At 37.1% G+C, this 14,305-nt stretch overlaps 1 protein-coding gene across 2 annotated transcripts in view; it reads right to left on the reverse strand.

Annotated features, from left to right (window-relative positions):
* Window positions 1-3,149: 3,149 nt before the first annotated feature.
* Window positions 3,150-14,305, reverse strand: part of ZDHHC2 (zinc finger DHHC-type palmitoyltransferase 2) — a 68,690-nt gene continuing 57,534 nt past the window's right edge. For both annotated transcript variants that reach the window (XM_019466741.2, XM_019466742.2), the window contains exons 9-13: window positions 14,122-14,248; window positions 13,731-13,823; window positions 9,935-10,047; window positions 7,594-7,668; window positions 3,150-5,112 (exon numbers count right to left, since the gene is read on the reverse strand). In XM_019466741.2, coding sequence (XP_019322286.1) covers window positions 7,628-7,668; window positions 9,935-10,047; window positions 13,731-13,823; window positions 14,122-14,248 — 374 coding nt within the window. In that variant the 3' untranslated portion in view covers window positions 3,150-5,112; window positions 7,594-7,627. The remainder of the gene's footprint in view (window positions 5,113-7,593; window positions 7,669-9,934; window positions 10,048-13,730; window positions 13,824-14,121; window positions 14,249-14,305) is intronic.

Below are 14,305 nucleotides of genomic sequence, written 5' to 3' on the forward strand. Positions count from 1 at the left end.
CCTGCAGGCCCAAACCAGCCTGCTGCCTGTGTTTCTATGGCCAGTGAGACGGGAGTGGTTTTTACAGTTTTAAAATGGTTGGAAAAAAATCAAAAGATTAATACTTACTGACCTGTGAAAATTACATGAAGTTCAAATTTTAGTGTCCATAGATAGTTTTATCAGAATGCAGCCAGACTCATTGCTTCCGCACTATGGCTACTTGTGCGCTACAGTGGGAAGGCTGAGTAGCTGCTACAGAAACCGCTTATGGCATTCTCATCGTTTCACATTCCTTCTTGGTAAGCGGATGGAGATCCGACGTGCCTTGTGTATCTGTACAACAACAGTTTATTATTTCCTCTCTTACCCGTTCATATCCATCATGTCACAACAAGAAAATTGCACTTTGCATGATGTGCCTAGAAGGCACACTGGAGTGTGGATTATTTTACCTCATTATATGGGAACATACTGTTTATTATGCAACGACACTGTAACTATGCTAAAAAATACAATATATGTTGACAAAACCACACCAAGTACTCATCACAACATACCCAACTACTGGGGAAGCAACAATTAGAAATTGTAAAATGGAATAGTTCATCACATCATGATTTCTTCACAAAAGTAAGAAATGAAAATGAGGCTATACCCAAAGTATGTTTATGACTGGCCCGGTTGTTAGTCAAGCAAAGCTATTATTTTTTGAAGGCAGTAGCCCAAAGAAATGTGTCTAGAGAAAATTCACAGACTTAGCCTTTGGGGAAAAACAGCTGGATGAAGAGTGAGGACACCGGGCACAACATCAACAGTTACTTATAAAATGACAAATGATTTTGATATTTTTCTTCAGCTCTTAGGTCAGATGTTCTAGTACTTCACCGGCTATTATTCTTCATTTGAGAAATCAATGCTAAGTTTGATGTGACCAAAAAATTTGTTTCTTTTAGTAGCCTGTGTGGAAATACAGGTGAGACTGTTTTCAAGGAAGTTGGGAAACCACTAAGTTGGTGCAACCTGAAATTTAAGATGTGACAGTAACTGTGAAATACGTAAAAATCTGCAGGAAACAGGAAAAGGTTTAGTTGGTCAAACTTGAGACCCTGTGAGAAAACGTAAAGCATTGTGGTTTGACAGGCACCCATTTCACTTCTGTCATGCGCCTTTGTTTCCTTTTCTTCTAAACAAGAATAAACACTGTTAGGAGGTGTCTCAGACCAGCGCAAAGACCCTGTGGAAAGTAAACTAAAAAATCATAGTTGAGCTATACGTATGTAGCGAGACTCTCCTCCAGGTGATTATAGCCATTCTAGGGCTCACCCATATCCTCTCCTTGCCTCAGTAAATTTTTTAAAGAATTTTAAAACACATATGCATGTTACACTAAGATGAGTGTGTAATTAAAGTTGATTTTTTCTAATAATCACCTTTCACAATAAATGTTTGGTTAAGTCATTTAAGATGCTTTTAATACCAGACCTTAGGGGGCTCTCCTTCCTGACAGAAAAAGACAGGAACTCTACCTGTGACAACAGCCTCGCTTTCATAGTTGAATAAAAAACAGAAGAACTGAAACTTTCTGTGACAACAGTTTTAATTCAGCATCAACAGAATTCTTTGTAGCATTATTTTTTTTCTCATTTTAATGAAGCACCTTTATCTGTCAAACAAGAACTATTAAGTATTAACAAATTCAGGTCAGGAGAGCTCCTTACACTGGAAAACCTTCCCTGGAAGATGCAACACAAATGATAGTTTTTAATAAATCATAAAATAGTCCCGTCCTTTCCGAGTACCGAGGAGCTCCTTCACACAGCACAAGCCAGAGCTTAAAATCACTTATCAAGAGGCCCCCTTTGGTTTCCCTGGTACTCAGAAATAAGTCCACTCAAAAGATGAATCATCTTAACAGACATTGTCCCCCCACCTGTAAGCTGACAAATACGAAATACTGGTTGCAAACAAGAACATCAAAGATCTCTCTGGGCATGGTCCCCGGTTTTGTTTTCGCTCTCACGTTCCTGCCATGAGAAAAAGCTGCAAGCGATCTGCAGTTGTCTTTTGCCCAAATGGTCACATTTGAATTTTTTGTTGGTGTAAGAACAATTAAAGGATGAGCTCTTAGTGACCTGGAGTGTATTATGGTAAGACATCCGTGTATGTACATCCTCTTTTTTTTGAGGATGGAAATACACTGAACATTACACCGGGGGACAGATGTATTTCAAAAGAGGGGAAATCTGCTGGTTTATAATAGAAGGGAGTAACAATTTTTTCACAGGTTGTTTCCTTGAAGCATGAATCACACGATGACTACCTTCATTTTTTAAGAACATGTTTTATAAATCCTGCGATTTCTCTAGAGAGGGTAGTTTTTGTCAAACATATGTCGTGTTTCCCGTACTTAACTGTTGAATGCACCGTACTCAAGTTTTACAGTCTGTTTCTAATTGTCCTCAGAATCATTTTACTAAGAGATCATGATCTCATCCTGTCATCCACCTCTCCTCAAAAAGAGCTTTGTTATGGCCAGGTTGTAGACCAATTTTGTCTGTAATAGCTCTGGTAGACCATTAGGAAAAGTGTATCTTGAAAGCAATTTCGATTGTCAATGCAAAGGCAAATTCATATAGACCGCTAATAATGGTGATCAACCAGACTTTATTATGGTAGAACAGGAGGGAATTCATGGATAAGCACTGCCTTGAATGGCTCATCGTTGTATTTAGATGCAACAAAGTTTTATCTTTAAAAAACAAACCCTCTCCACTGCACAATGGCAAATAGTTAACTGAAGTATATGAAGTATTTGCACAATATTTAAAAAAATTCTTAAAAATTTTCTCTCTATGGTAGAATTTCTAAAAACAGGAAAAAATCAAAATTATCAGTTAAGTGGACTATCAGGACAGTGGAAGTATAAGTGTCTTCAAGTTTCAGTTGAGCAATTAAATTTTTTAAAGCAAAATGTTTAAAATGTTTTTAAGGTACATTTTATAAATATGTACAAAAATGCAGGTCTATCTGATGCTTTATTCACTCAGGTAAACTTTATACTGCATATCTAATGAGATATGCCATCATCTCTAAAAATTCTAACCACCTAGATTAAAAACAAAACCCTTGAAAGATTATTCACTGTATGAAAACAAAAAGGGAACCACTGCAACTTAATGGAAAAAAATTTATTCGTAAAAATTTTTTTCGAATGATTCTACTGTGTATCAACTCATCATGTATATCAATAATTACACAAAAGACCTAAAGGGGGAAATTTTAACAGTACTCTCGCAAGGGAAAGAATAAAAACCCCACTTTTTTTCTTAGCTTCTATTTTGACAAGAAGGAACACCTCACAAAATCCTGTCCACAAAAATGGCTATAGTACTGTGCTTTGAAAAAACCTGGCTGCATATATTTCGTAATACATCACGTGATGCTGTTGCCCTTAAGACTCGTAGCAGTAGCTATAGGTTCCAACCTGGCACTTCAGGTAATAAAAAATGATGACCAAAAAATGCTTTAAAAGTAACAAGTAAAAATGCATCATATCTTCTGAGATTTCCTGAAACGGATTGTCAGATCAAAGTCTTCAGGTTTAAAAAAAAAAAAATCGGAAAGAGTATCCCTGTATCTTTAAATGGACTTGGCTGACATTGGTTCTTTCATAAAACTCATTAAAATGTAAGCTTTATATTTTTAGAAAGAACAAGTAACTGCAAGGATCTTTCTACTCCATTATCCTCCAGTCTTCTGGTCTCTTCAGTGTTGCATTTTTGTCTAACTCAGATTTTGAAAAGTGTAATACCATTGTCTCTTTGATTAAATACTGGTTCCTTAACTGTGCACGTTTTAAAAGATAATCTGCTTTAAATTCTCAAAATCAGTACCAAAAACTGTTTAAGCTTATTCTAATCTCTAACATTTACAAAACTTACACTCCACTCAAAAAAAGAATAAAACTTTTTCAAATAGTGCGTACAAGGCACAAGAGCTTCCTAGTATATTTACCGAAGCCGAACGTTTTGGCATTAACAAACACACCACATTAGTGTACCTTAAACTCAATTTCCAAACAGCACGCCATTTAGTTCAGGTTGAACTAAATTTCTGAAAGTATAGGAATTGTTTTAATGATTTGCATAATTTAGTCTTAAGTATTTGAAGAACTATAAAGTTAAGTGTCATACTTTTGATGAGAGGGGACACAGAAAAAATATAGATACCAATGGAGGATTAATCTATTGGCCCATTGGCGATGCTTAACAAATTCAATATGTTTGCTGTGTTCAGTAGAACAAATAACCTAAAAAACAGATTTTCAAAAAAGCCATACTGGCAAAATAACATCATAAACCAATCATAATTGTTTTTGTATAGATTTTCCCCCGGTTTAAGAAGATTGGGAGAGATGAAAAATATATCTTGGATGTAATAGAAATGTATTAGTTGTGACAAAACATTTGCTAGCTAGTTGCTTATCAGTGAGCTCAGTCTTCAATCAATGATCACACTTCTTTTCCAGCAGGGAACAAAGGCTAGAATTAAAGTCTGGCAAAAAATGATGGCAGTTTTCAAGTGTGGCCCAATTAAAATTTGCAATGAATTCATAGTCATTAGAGTTCACTCAGTCTGGGGCCAGATTTACAGCAGAGGGAAGAAGCAAGTCTGACAGGCTCCCTCCACCTCACAGGTAACTAACAGGTTTTATGAATAAAGCTCTCATTATACTGTAATTTGAAATCTTTTAAACTTCAGTATCTTAATAGTCTCAATTTTCTGAATCAGAAAAATCAGATGATTAATGGGCTTTTTATGTGTATACATTGTACAACCCAAATATTTGGGTGAAAATAAGCCCACGAATTTATTCCAAGTTTTTATGATAGAAGATATTTTTGTCCTTGATTCATAAACCATAATTACTTTTAATATTTAACAGGAATTTGTGTTAGTTGAAACAATCTCTATACTGGTTTTTTTTAAAAATGTGTTATATTTTAAGCAACGGCTTGGAGAGAACTAACCAATTCATATTCTGCATATCCAGCCAAGAAGAAATGGGAACCAGGGGCCCGTGGTGCCTTCCTGTGGGAAGCCTCTGCCATCCACCTGCAGCACTGATACCTTGAAATGAAACAGAAATCATGAAATTATTGTGTTAACTATAAAAAAAAACAAAAACAAAAACAATTCATTCAATGTTTGTTGAGTAACATTCCTTGCTCAGAAGTCCATGTTTTCTGTGCTGGAAAGCTCAGATGTGTTCTTGAATTCAGACCTCTACATCTGTCCTTCTCAAGCTATAATATGCGTATACAAGGCCAGAGGATCTTGTTAAAATGCAGAAAATGCAGATTCTGATTCAGTAGGTCCAGGGTAAGGTTTGGGGCCCCAATGCCAGCGGCAGGACTGCTAGTTCTTCATTTGTCTGAAGCCAGGAGGAGTTTAGAAGTGCCAGCTAAGCTGGATGGGGATGTAGGAAAATCATATTGAAACTTCATGTGCATAGAAGCACAGCATTTTTTTTTTAAGTTTATTTATATTTGAGGTAGAGAGCGAGCAAGCGAGTGGGGGAGGGGCAGAGAGAGAGAGGGAGAGAGAAAGGATCTCAAGCAGGCTCCACCCTGTCAGCAGGGTGCCCAATGCAGGGCTTGAAACCACGACATGTGAGATCATAACCTGAGCTGAGATCAAGAGTCAGATGCTTCACTGCACCTGAAGCACAGCATTTTTTCTTTGTATAAGAGGGAAGGTTGAAAAGGCTAAATTTACTTACACATCAGTGCTACTATGGGCCTAGGGACATAACGATCTGCAAAGTATGAACTAATAAATATTTTATAAAAAGCCCACAAATAATTTATTAATGTACTTCAAAAAGAGAAGAGATGAAAATATCATTCAGAATATAATTAAATTAAGCCTATCAATATCATGTGCGCTGCACAAATTGCAAGTTTGAGATGTAAAGCAGGAAAAACTATTTTTAAATATTTTAAAAACAATTTGGCATATTAGCTACTTTGGGAAAATTCAATTTCTAAAGACACATTTAAATGTCCCTGGTTATGTCAATATATAGAACACTTAACACATATGACCTCACAAACAAATGGTAATTAGAACTAATGGTTCAAAATACTGAAAAAACATCCTGTGAAACTTTATATACTTTACAGAACTAGTATAATATTTTATTTGTAGTATTACTTAGTAATTCAATTATTGTATATTCAGTTACATTTTAAGAATTCCCTCTAGAGAGGCACCTGGGTGGCTCAGTTGGTTAAGCATCTGACTTTGGCTCAGATCATGATCTCACAGCTCGTGAGTTTAAGCCCTGTGTCGGGCTCTGTGCTGACAACTCAAAGCCTGGAGCCTGCTTTGGATGATGTGTCTCCCTCTCTCTGTGCCCCTTCCCCATTCACGCTCTGTCTCTATCTCTCTCAAAAATAAACATTAAAAAAAATTCAAAAAGAATTACTTTCAGAAATTTAATATTGTCTTTTTGCCATTTAACCAAGTGAAGATGAAATTTTCACTATCCTAACCATAGTTATGATTAATCTGATCTACTCTAAGATCATCCACAGTCATCCAAAACCAAAACATTAGTCAACTGGCAAATTCCCAGATCAGTTTTTTGCTGTTAGTACATAGCTACTTATCAAAACCAAAACCAAAGAAAGAAACAGATTTAAAAAAAAAAAGAAAGAAAGAAAACAGATTTAGAGGATTAAGATGGGTTAAAAACCAAAGAAAACAACCCAGATATCCATGAAATATTTTGACACAAATGATTTTGTGTTTTAGATTCCATTCTCTTGTTTTTAGACCTCAGGATTCTAGATTGCAGTTTTATAAATAGAGATTTGTCTTGATAACCTTACTGTTCAACTCTATACTGTGTTTATTATAACAGCACATACAATTTTTTATTTTGTTTAGATGATTATGGCTTTGTTCCAAAGCTGCTCTTTATTGTATTAATTGCAGGCTGGCTTATAAAGAAATTACCTTTTAAAGAAACTGATTTAGAACAACAGGTTTAAAAAAAATTATGGTTTAAAGAAAATGATTTGGAACACTTATTACTTTAAGGGTAACGCATGCCATGGCGTGCTACTGTAACCCAAAACTGGAATGCTAGAGGTTTGCACTAACAAGATATAATTGTCTTGTACTAAGACCCAGTGGGATTCTACTGACAGATGGTCAAGGATATAACTGCTGTAATCTGGAAGGATAGAAGAAAATAAAAAACTCCAGGATCCTACCATCTGACAAGATAAGTGTCAAGTAAAGTTCAATATTTTAGGAGTAATCCTTGCCATTTAGTGCATTGCTATAAAAATGAATTTCATTTATCAACTTACTCCAATTATTTGTCAAGTTACCCTACATACAGGCTAATACCAAAGCTAGGTCCACCTGCACATGTGTCCAACATGATACACGATGGGATCCTCAGGGTTAATTAAAACATCTTCAAATTTCAATCACTCAAAAATAAATAATAACATTTATGGGAACTATTTGCCCTAAGAGAACTGGAAAATTGTTAAAAATACAAAGCATAACAATTAAGAAAAAAACGTATCTTACTTTCATAAAGTATGAATTTATTTTGTTTGAAGAGTTAAGTCTCATTCTCCATGGTTAATGCAGGATTGCTCATACCTTCAAGAAAGAGCATAAATTAGCATTTTGTTTTGGGGGGGCGTTGCTTTTGAATAAATAGGGACTAGTTTTTTCATCCCTGATTCCCTCCATATGCTTCCAAAGGTGCCTTGCATGCAGTACAGGTTTGTAAGATGATCATACAGAAACACACACACACACACACACACACACACGATACAGTGTTGACCGCCCAGAGTGTCACAAAAATAGCACTTTAATGTTCATTTATTTTTGAGACAGAGACAGAGCATGAACGGGGGAGGGACAGAGAGAGAGGGAGACACAGAATCGGAAGCAGGCTCCAGGGTCCGAGCTGTCAGCACAGAGCTGATGCGGGGCTCGAACTCACAGACTGTGAGATCATGACCTGAGCCAAAGTCAGATGCTTAACTGACTGAGCCACTCAGAGGCCCCACAAAAATAGCACTTTAAAAAGAGATATACACCTGAGGAAGTGGGCGGGGGGGGGGGGGGGTGGGGGTGGGCAGGAACAAAACATCAAAGATAACATTGGATTGGGCACTTCTCACGTCATCTTAAAGTACTCTTCCTAATTCTACATTTACCTACTACATCCTGCTGAAACTCATCTTGGAGCCCTCCCTCACCTCATCCTTCTTACATTTCTTTTCCTTCTTTTACATCATCCTTTAGACTTTAAATATTCATCCATCCAAGTAACAGAAAATTAATCTAACATGCCAAATAAGTAACAGCATATAAAAAGGAAGAAATCCTTCTATGTTAATGCAGAACTGTACGAGGAAACATGAATTCCTTCTGAAAGAAAGGGAGCTCTTTGTCTTTCCACCCCCCAAAAATTGACCCCCGACTATACATCACTTCTTTGCCTCCAAGAAAACTGAGGGATTCACAGGGCTAACAGGTGTCATCAATTTTTGTTTAGGCAATATCTAGCCCTTCCCACAGACTGGAAAATGGAATGGCCGGTTTGAAGGTGGGAGAAAGACAAAACCAGGAATACTCAAAGGATGGGGATCTTTATCTATTCCTTAAGCACAAAACTGTTTAAAGAAAGCCTATATTTTAGCAGAATATGACTGATTGTATATTAAATAATGACCTTAGAATTTTTTAGTTAGAACTGTCATGTTTTACGATCACTAAATCCCAAAGAGATTTGAAATAAAACAACAAACACTTTAAAGTGAAGTGAGCCAGGGTGCCTGGATGGCTCAGTTGGTTAAGCATCCGACTTCAGTTCAGGTCATGCATGATCTCACGGTTTGTGGGTTCGAGCCCCACGTCGGGCTGTGTTCTGACAGCTCAGAGCCTGGAGCCTGCTTTGGATTCTAGGTCTCCCTCTCTCTCTGCCCCTCCCCCACTTGTGCTCTGTCTCTGTCTCTCGAAAATGAATAAACGTTAAAAAAAAGTAAAAAAATAAAATAAAGTGAAGTGAGCCAAAGTCTGGCAGCACTAGGAGAGAGTTTGAAGAAAGGACTAGAAATGAAGGAGAAGATTTTCTGGCTAATGGTGCTTTCATCATGCATGTATGATTTTATAGTCAATTATAAGGGACACCACACGCATCCATATATGCTGGCATGCATGATCACATGCTTTGATTAATCCTCACCAACCCTGAGAAATAAGTAGCATCTTAAGAAAAGAAAGCTAAGTCTAAAAGAGATTAGGTAACTACAAATCTCACACACCAATCAGGTGTCAAAATTGAGATCTGAAATCAGGTCTAACTTCCAACCCTTTGCTGATAAACTATACTAACTGATGCAGTCACAGATTAAAATCAACAGCAATACAATAGAAATGTGAGTGGGATTTGAAGAAATAACAGCTGAAGTTATGGCAATCACGCAATCACTTTACTCTGACATTCTGAAACTGGATAGAAATCTTAGAGTAAAAGAATTACATTAAGATCTTTTTCACTGGATGTTTTTCAATCTGTTGCCTGAGTCGATTACTTTTTCCATTAAACATTTACATTTTGAGTATACTTACATCATTTTATTTAATAGGCAATAGTTAATATTTGGTTCTTACACTGGGATAAAAGCAATGTAGATCTTTCACAAAATGATCTTCTTCAGCTAACATTAGACATTAACCAAAGGCCTTTACAAAAAAAAAGTTCCTGAAAATTAATTCTAAATTTACAGTGGGAATCCAACTTCAAAATGTTGTAGGTTATATGATGGGATTGTTTTCACTACCTTCACCTTTTGTTAAAGGTGCATAAGCACCTTAATTAAATAAAGCAGTCAAACCAGGACACCCTTACCAGCTTTGCCTTTTCCTGGGTTTGCAGTGTTCTCAGTCCAAGACTGGGAATCCGTGAGAAGGTGACTCTGGGACTCTCTCAAGGGCTTTGCAGGGAACTGATGGTTTTCAGGACTGAATAAGAATAATCATCATCATAATCACCATGTTAATTCTTGATCGCGTTATGTTGAGTGTTTCTCAAAGTACAGAATTCAAACAACTTCCCAAGGGAATTTGGGGAACAGGGAATAAGGCATTAAATGGCACTGACTCGCAATGAGAAAACCGTTCTCCCTTCCATTGTCTCGTCATTCTTCCGAATGTAACAAGGTGACAGTCCTTGACTTTGGCGTCTCCATCTTTGACAGAACAGGCCTCCGCCTCTGACTTTAGCAGGTGAGGGATTCTAGTTAGAGTTTAATAGTGTTTAATCATCAATTTTATTTTTTAAAGTTGTATTCTATTTATGGCAATTTATCGCAGTTTTCATTTATGACAGTGAGGTACTGTTTGATTTAAAAATAAGCTTCGGTGCCAATTTAAATAAATATGTTAAATAAAAATATTAGTTTTATGTGGTATGTGGATATGGAAAACATAGATATGAAGGTGATAGCAGAAATAAAAGTTGGAGAAAAATTGGCCTAGTGTTTCTAAAGTGGCCTAACTAGTCTTAAACAAAGACTTCTCTATCTTCCTCTCTTAAACTGAAACAACAAATTTAAGTGCTATCTTGTAAAAATGTTGGAAACATCTGACAACATCAGGTTTTACAAACGTTGTTTAATTTGGAGAATGAAGAGTCTTCAAAGAAGAATTTAAGTTTTAAAATTTAAGTACACATGCTACATATCAATCTATTGGGTGGCATGAAAAAATAAAAATTAAAAAATAACATTTCACTCAGAAAAAAATATTGGCATAGAAACTATGTAAGTGTAGTTTTAGAACACCCTGAAATAGTAATTATAATCATGTTCAGAAAAAAAAGTTCAATTTCTTCCAAGAATAATTTCACATATGTGAGTTGACTATACTATATTTTTTAAAGGATACGCTTTTGCTCCTTAATAATTACCTCATATCTAAAACTGGAGAATATTTTAATTTTGTGCAGCTTTAACATCCCTTTATTAAAATTTTGGAGATAAATCTTTAAAAATAAAGAGCATGTCTCCTATTTATATGAAAAAAAACCCAAATAACTCTTGTATTCTAATTTTTATTATTCTTCAGGAAAGGGACCATACACCTGGTTTAGCATAGTAACCAGGTCCTGGTTTAGGGAATCCTTGCAGATTCATTACTGCCAACAAGACTAACAAATGGCAAGGAAGGATCCATTCATCAACTGTATTCAATGAGTACCTATTACATCAAGGAATAAAGTCTTTGATCGCACAGAAATTTCACTGTAACTGAGGAAGAATAATAATAAATAAGCGAATATGTAATAAGTCAGGTGACAGGAAGAGCTGACAACAGAAAAAGAGAGAGTAAGGGGAAGCGAGGGAGCAGGTCCCTATCTTACAAAGGGTTTTCCAAGACAGCCTGTATTGTGAAGTTACACCTGAGCTGGAAGTGAATTAAGAAAAGGTTGAAGAGCATTCAGATAGCTGGAAAAAAAAATGGGTAGGAAGAGGAATTGGCAAGTACAAAGACAATAAATAAGGACATGCCAGGTACATTTGGGGACCAGCAAGATCTGTGTGTCTGAGGACCGTGAGGGATGAGAAGGTGGCAAGGGATGACATTAGAGAGCTACTGGGGCCAGATTAGACAGGACAAGGTAAGGACACTAATTTGTTTTATGCTGATTAAGATGGGAAGCCAAGGGAGGGTTTTGAGCACAGGAGTGACACAATCTGATTCTTAATGGAGAGTAGACTGAAGTAGGGCAAAAATGGAACCAGAAAGACCAGCAAGGAAGATGTGGAAGTAATCCATGTGAGAAATGATGCCTTGGACCGGAAAGCAGTCTGAGGGTGACAAAAAGTACTCGGATTATTGGCATATTTTGAAGGGGCATCTGACAGGATGTGCAAATGGAGTAAATACAAGGTAACGAAAGAGGAGTCTAGAATGATGCATGGTTTCTGGCCTGAGCACCTGGGAGAAGGGGGTCACGTATACTGACATCCAGAAGGATGGAGGAGAATCAGATTTAAGCCGAAGGGTGTTGATGGTTGGAAATCAAGATATCCGCTTTGCACCTGTTCAGTGGGAGATGACTTTTAGACATTTAAGTGGGAATGTTCAGTAGACAGTCAGACATAAAACTCTGCAGTAGAGGAGAGACAGCCACTTGCCATAACAATTTTATATGGGCTCATCAAGGAGGAATTATAGAATTACGTAAAAGACAATTTAGCTGTCAAAATCCAATCCCAAAATTTAAAGGAAAAGGAAGTTGATAGTGGTTACGTGACCCCTTCAAGATCACCTAGCAGGGCAAAAGTGCCAGAATTAGGATTTCTCCGAGGGTCTTTGGTACACTTAGTAGAAGGAGAGATACCATCTCTGACAACCAAATCTTCTTGGACTACAAAAACCACTTAAAGGGTAAAAAACGTTACTGAAAACTACTAAACTTTATAAAAGCTTGAAAACATTCTAAATAATCTATTAAAGTGATATTTTTCTGCATGAAGATACAAGGAAAATCGTTAAGATATAACTCTGTTAAATTTTCAAGCCCAAACTCAAAGGGGACATCCCACTAAGACTCCGGTGCCTTTGAATGTCCCTGGGAAACACATCAGAATGGCCTCCTCATTAACTTGTTCAGTCTCCTGTGTCCAAGGTCACGCTGGGGATGGGGTGGCAAACAGGTTTCATCTCGTGACAATTTAAAATGGCTTTGGAACGGCTACCAGGGTCACTGCCTCAAGAAGAATTGTGGGGTCATGACAGGCTCCACCAGAGGACGTGCTGTGATCAATAAGAAATGGAGACAGCAGGAGCAGAGGTACAGGTGTTATGTACGTGGCATTCCAGCAAAGAAGAAACTCTCTAAAATTTCAGAATATTACAGTTATGCTCTTGCTATTGGCTTCCCCTTAAAAATTAGAGGTATGGCCATATTCAAATAAATCTGTCTTAAAGATGTGAAAGTTAGTGTTTTAAACTTAAAAATTCATACATAGCATTTAAAAGGTTTAAGTAGTTTTGCCTTTTGCCAGTTAATTGCCAAGTTAGAATCAAATTTCAAGGTCTTCCTCAAATTCTTGACAAAGCAAGGGCAAAAGTCTCCAAACACTAAATTTCTAGGGCCCCTTGCCTTTCCCTTCCACTGAAATGGCCCAGATAATGTTTACTGGTCTTTAATAAGCATTAGGAAATGTGGTGCACTAGCAAGCAGGTGTCTGGGATTCCATTTGATCTCCAAAAACCTAATCCAAGGAAGTGCTTCTTATCTCTTTATAATGTTATAGGTACCACAGAAAGGACCTGGGGGGTCCGAGGGCACGTTTCCTGTCTGCTCACCTGATCACTAGGGGAGCTAATTTGGACTTACATGCTCTTCTTTTAAGCACTACGTTTTAAAACTCGTAATATACTTCAGTCAAGCAGCATGTATGGAGAATTAACACCTGTTTATCCAGAGCAATAACAGAGTTTGACAAGTATAATTAAAGCTCCCTATGTACCCCTCCCCAATCATACTTTCCTATCTCCCTCATTCCAAGCAGGAACCATTGTGGTCAAGTATCCTAGGTTTTTAATTTTTTTTCCCCAAGAAATATATAGCCCAAGGACACAGGAGGAGAACATATATTATTTGAAAGTAAAATAGAAAAAAAATACGGGATTACGTTTTCAATGTTGAGTTCATTCCTGCAGGAGTAGATGGTTGTTCAGGATCCTGATTAACAAGGCAAGTTGGAAAGGAGCAGCCATCACCTAGACTAGAATCAAAACGAAAACTTACAACTGAGCGGTAAAAAAGTCCATAGTGTGAAACCATTACAATGTGATGTTTGCCAGCGGAACACAGTTATGCTACGGACAAAACGGGTCTATCAGACACTGGCTTCAATACAGCATGTTAAGGGAGAGGCTGAGTTAACTGACTTCCACACTGATATAAGGGTGAACCACGAAATAATTCTTCTCACAAAAACAGGAATTCCCATGCAGAATTATAGTTCTTCTGTTGGGTTGCTTTCATTGGTTTAAAACCCGAATACTTTCACAACAAACTACCTTGAAAAAACGGGTAGCAGCCAGTACTTCTTCTCATCACCAAAAACTTGTCGCATGTTTTTACTGAAACCCAAGCTGAATCCATTCTTATCTGTTCCGTGTCGAAATACAGGACTTCTAAACGCCTCTGCCAAAAAATGGGAGAACAATCACATGAGTAACACATCTAGTAACCCCCACATGT

This window comes from Panthera pardus, unplaced genomic scaffold (assembly GCF_024362965.1).
Source record: "Panthera pardus isolate Hobbes unplaced genomic scaffold, ASM2436296v1 HiC_scaffold_13, whole genome shotgun sequence".
In the NCBI taxonomy this organism is placed as follows: Eukaryota; Metazoa; Chordata; class Mammalia; order Carnivora; family Felidae; genus Panthera; species Panthera pardus.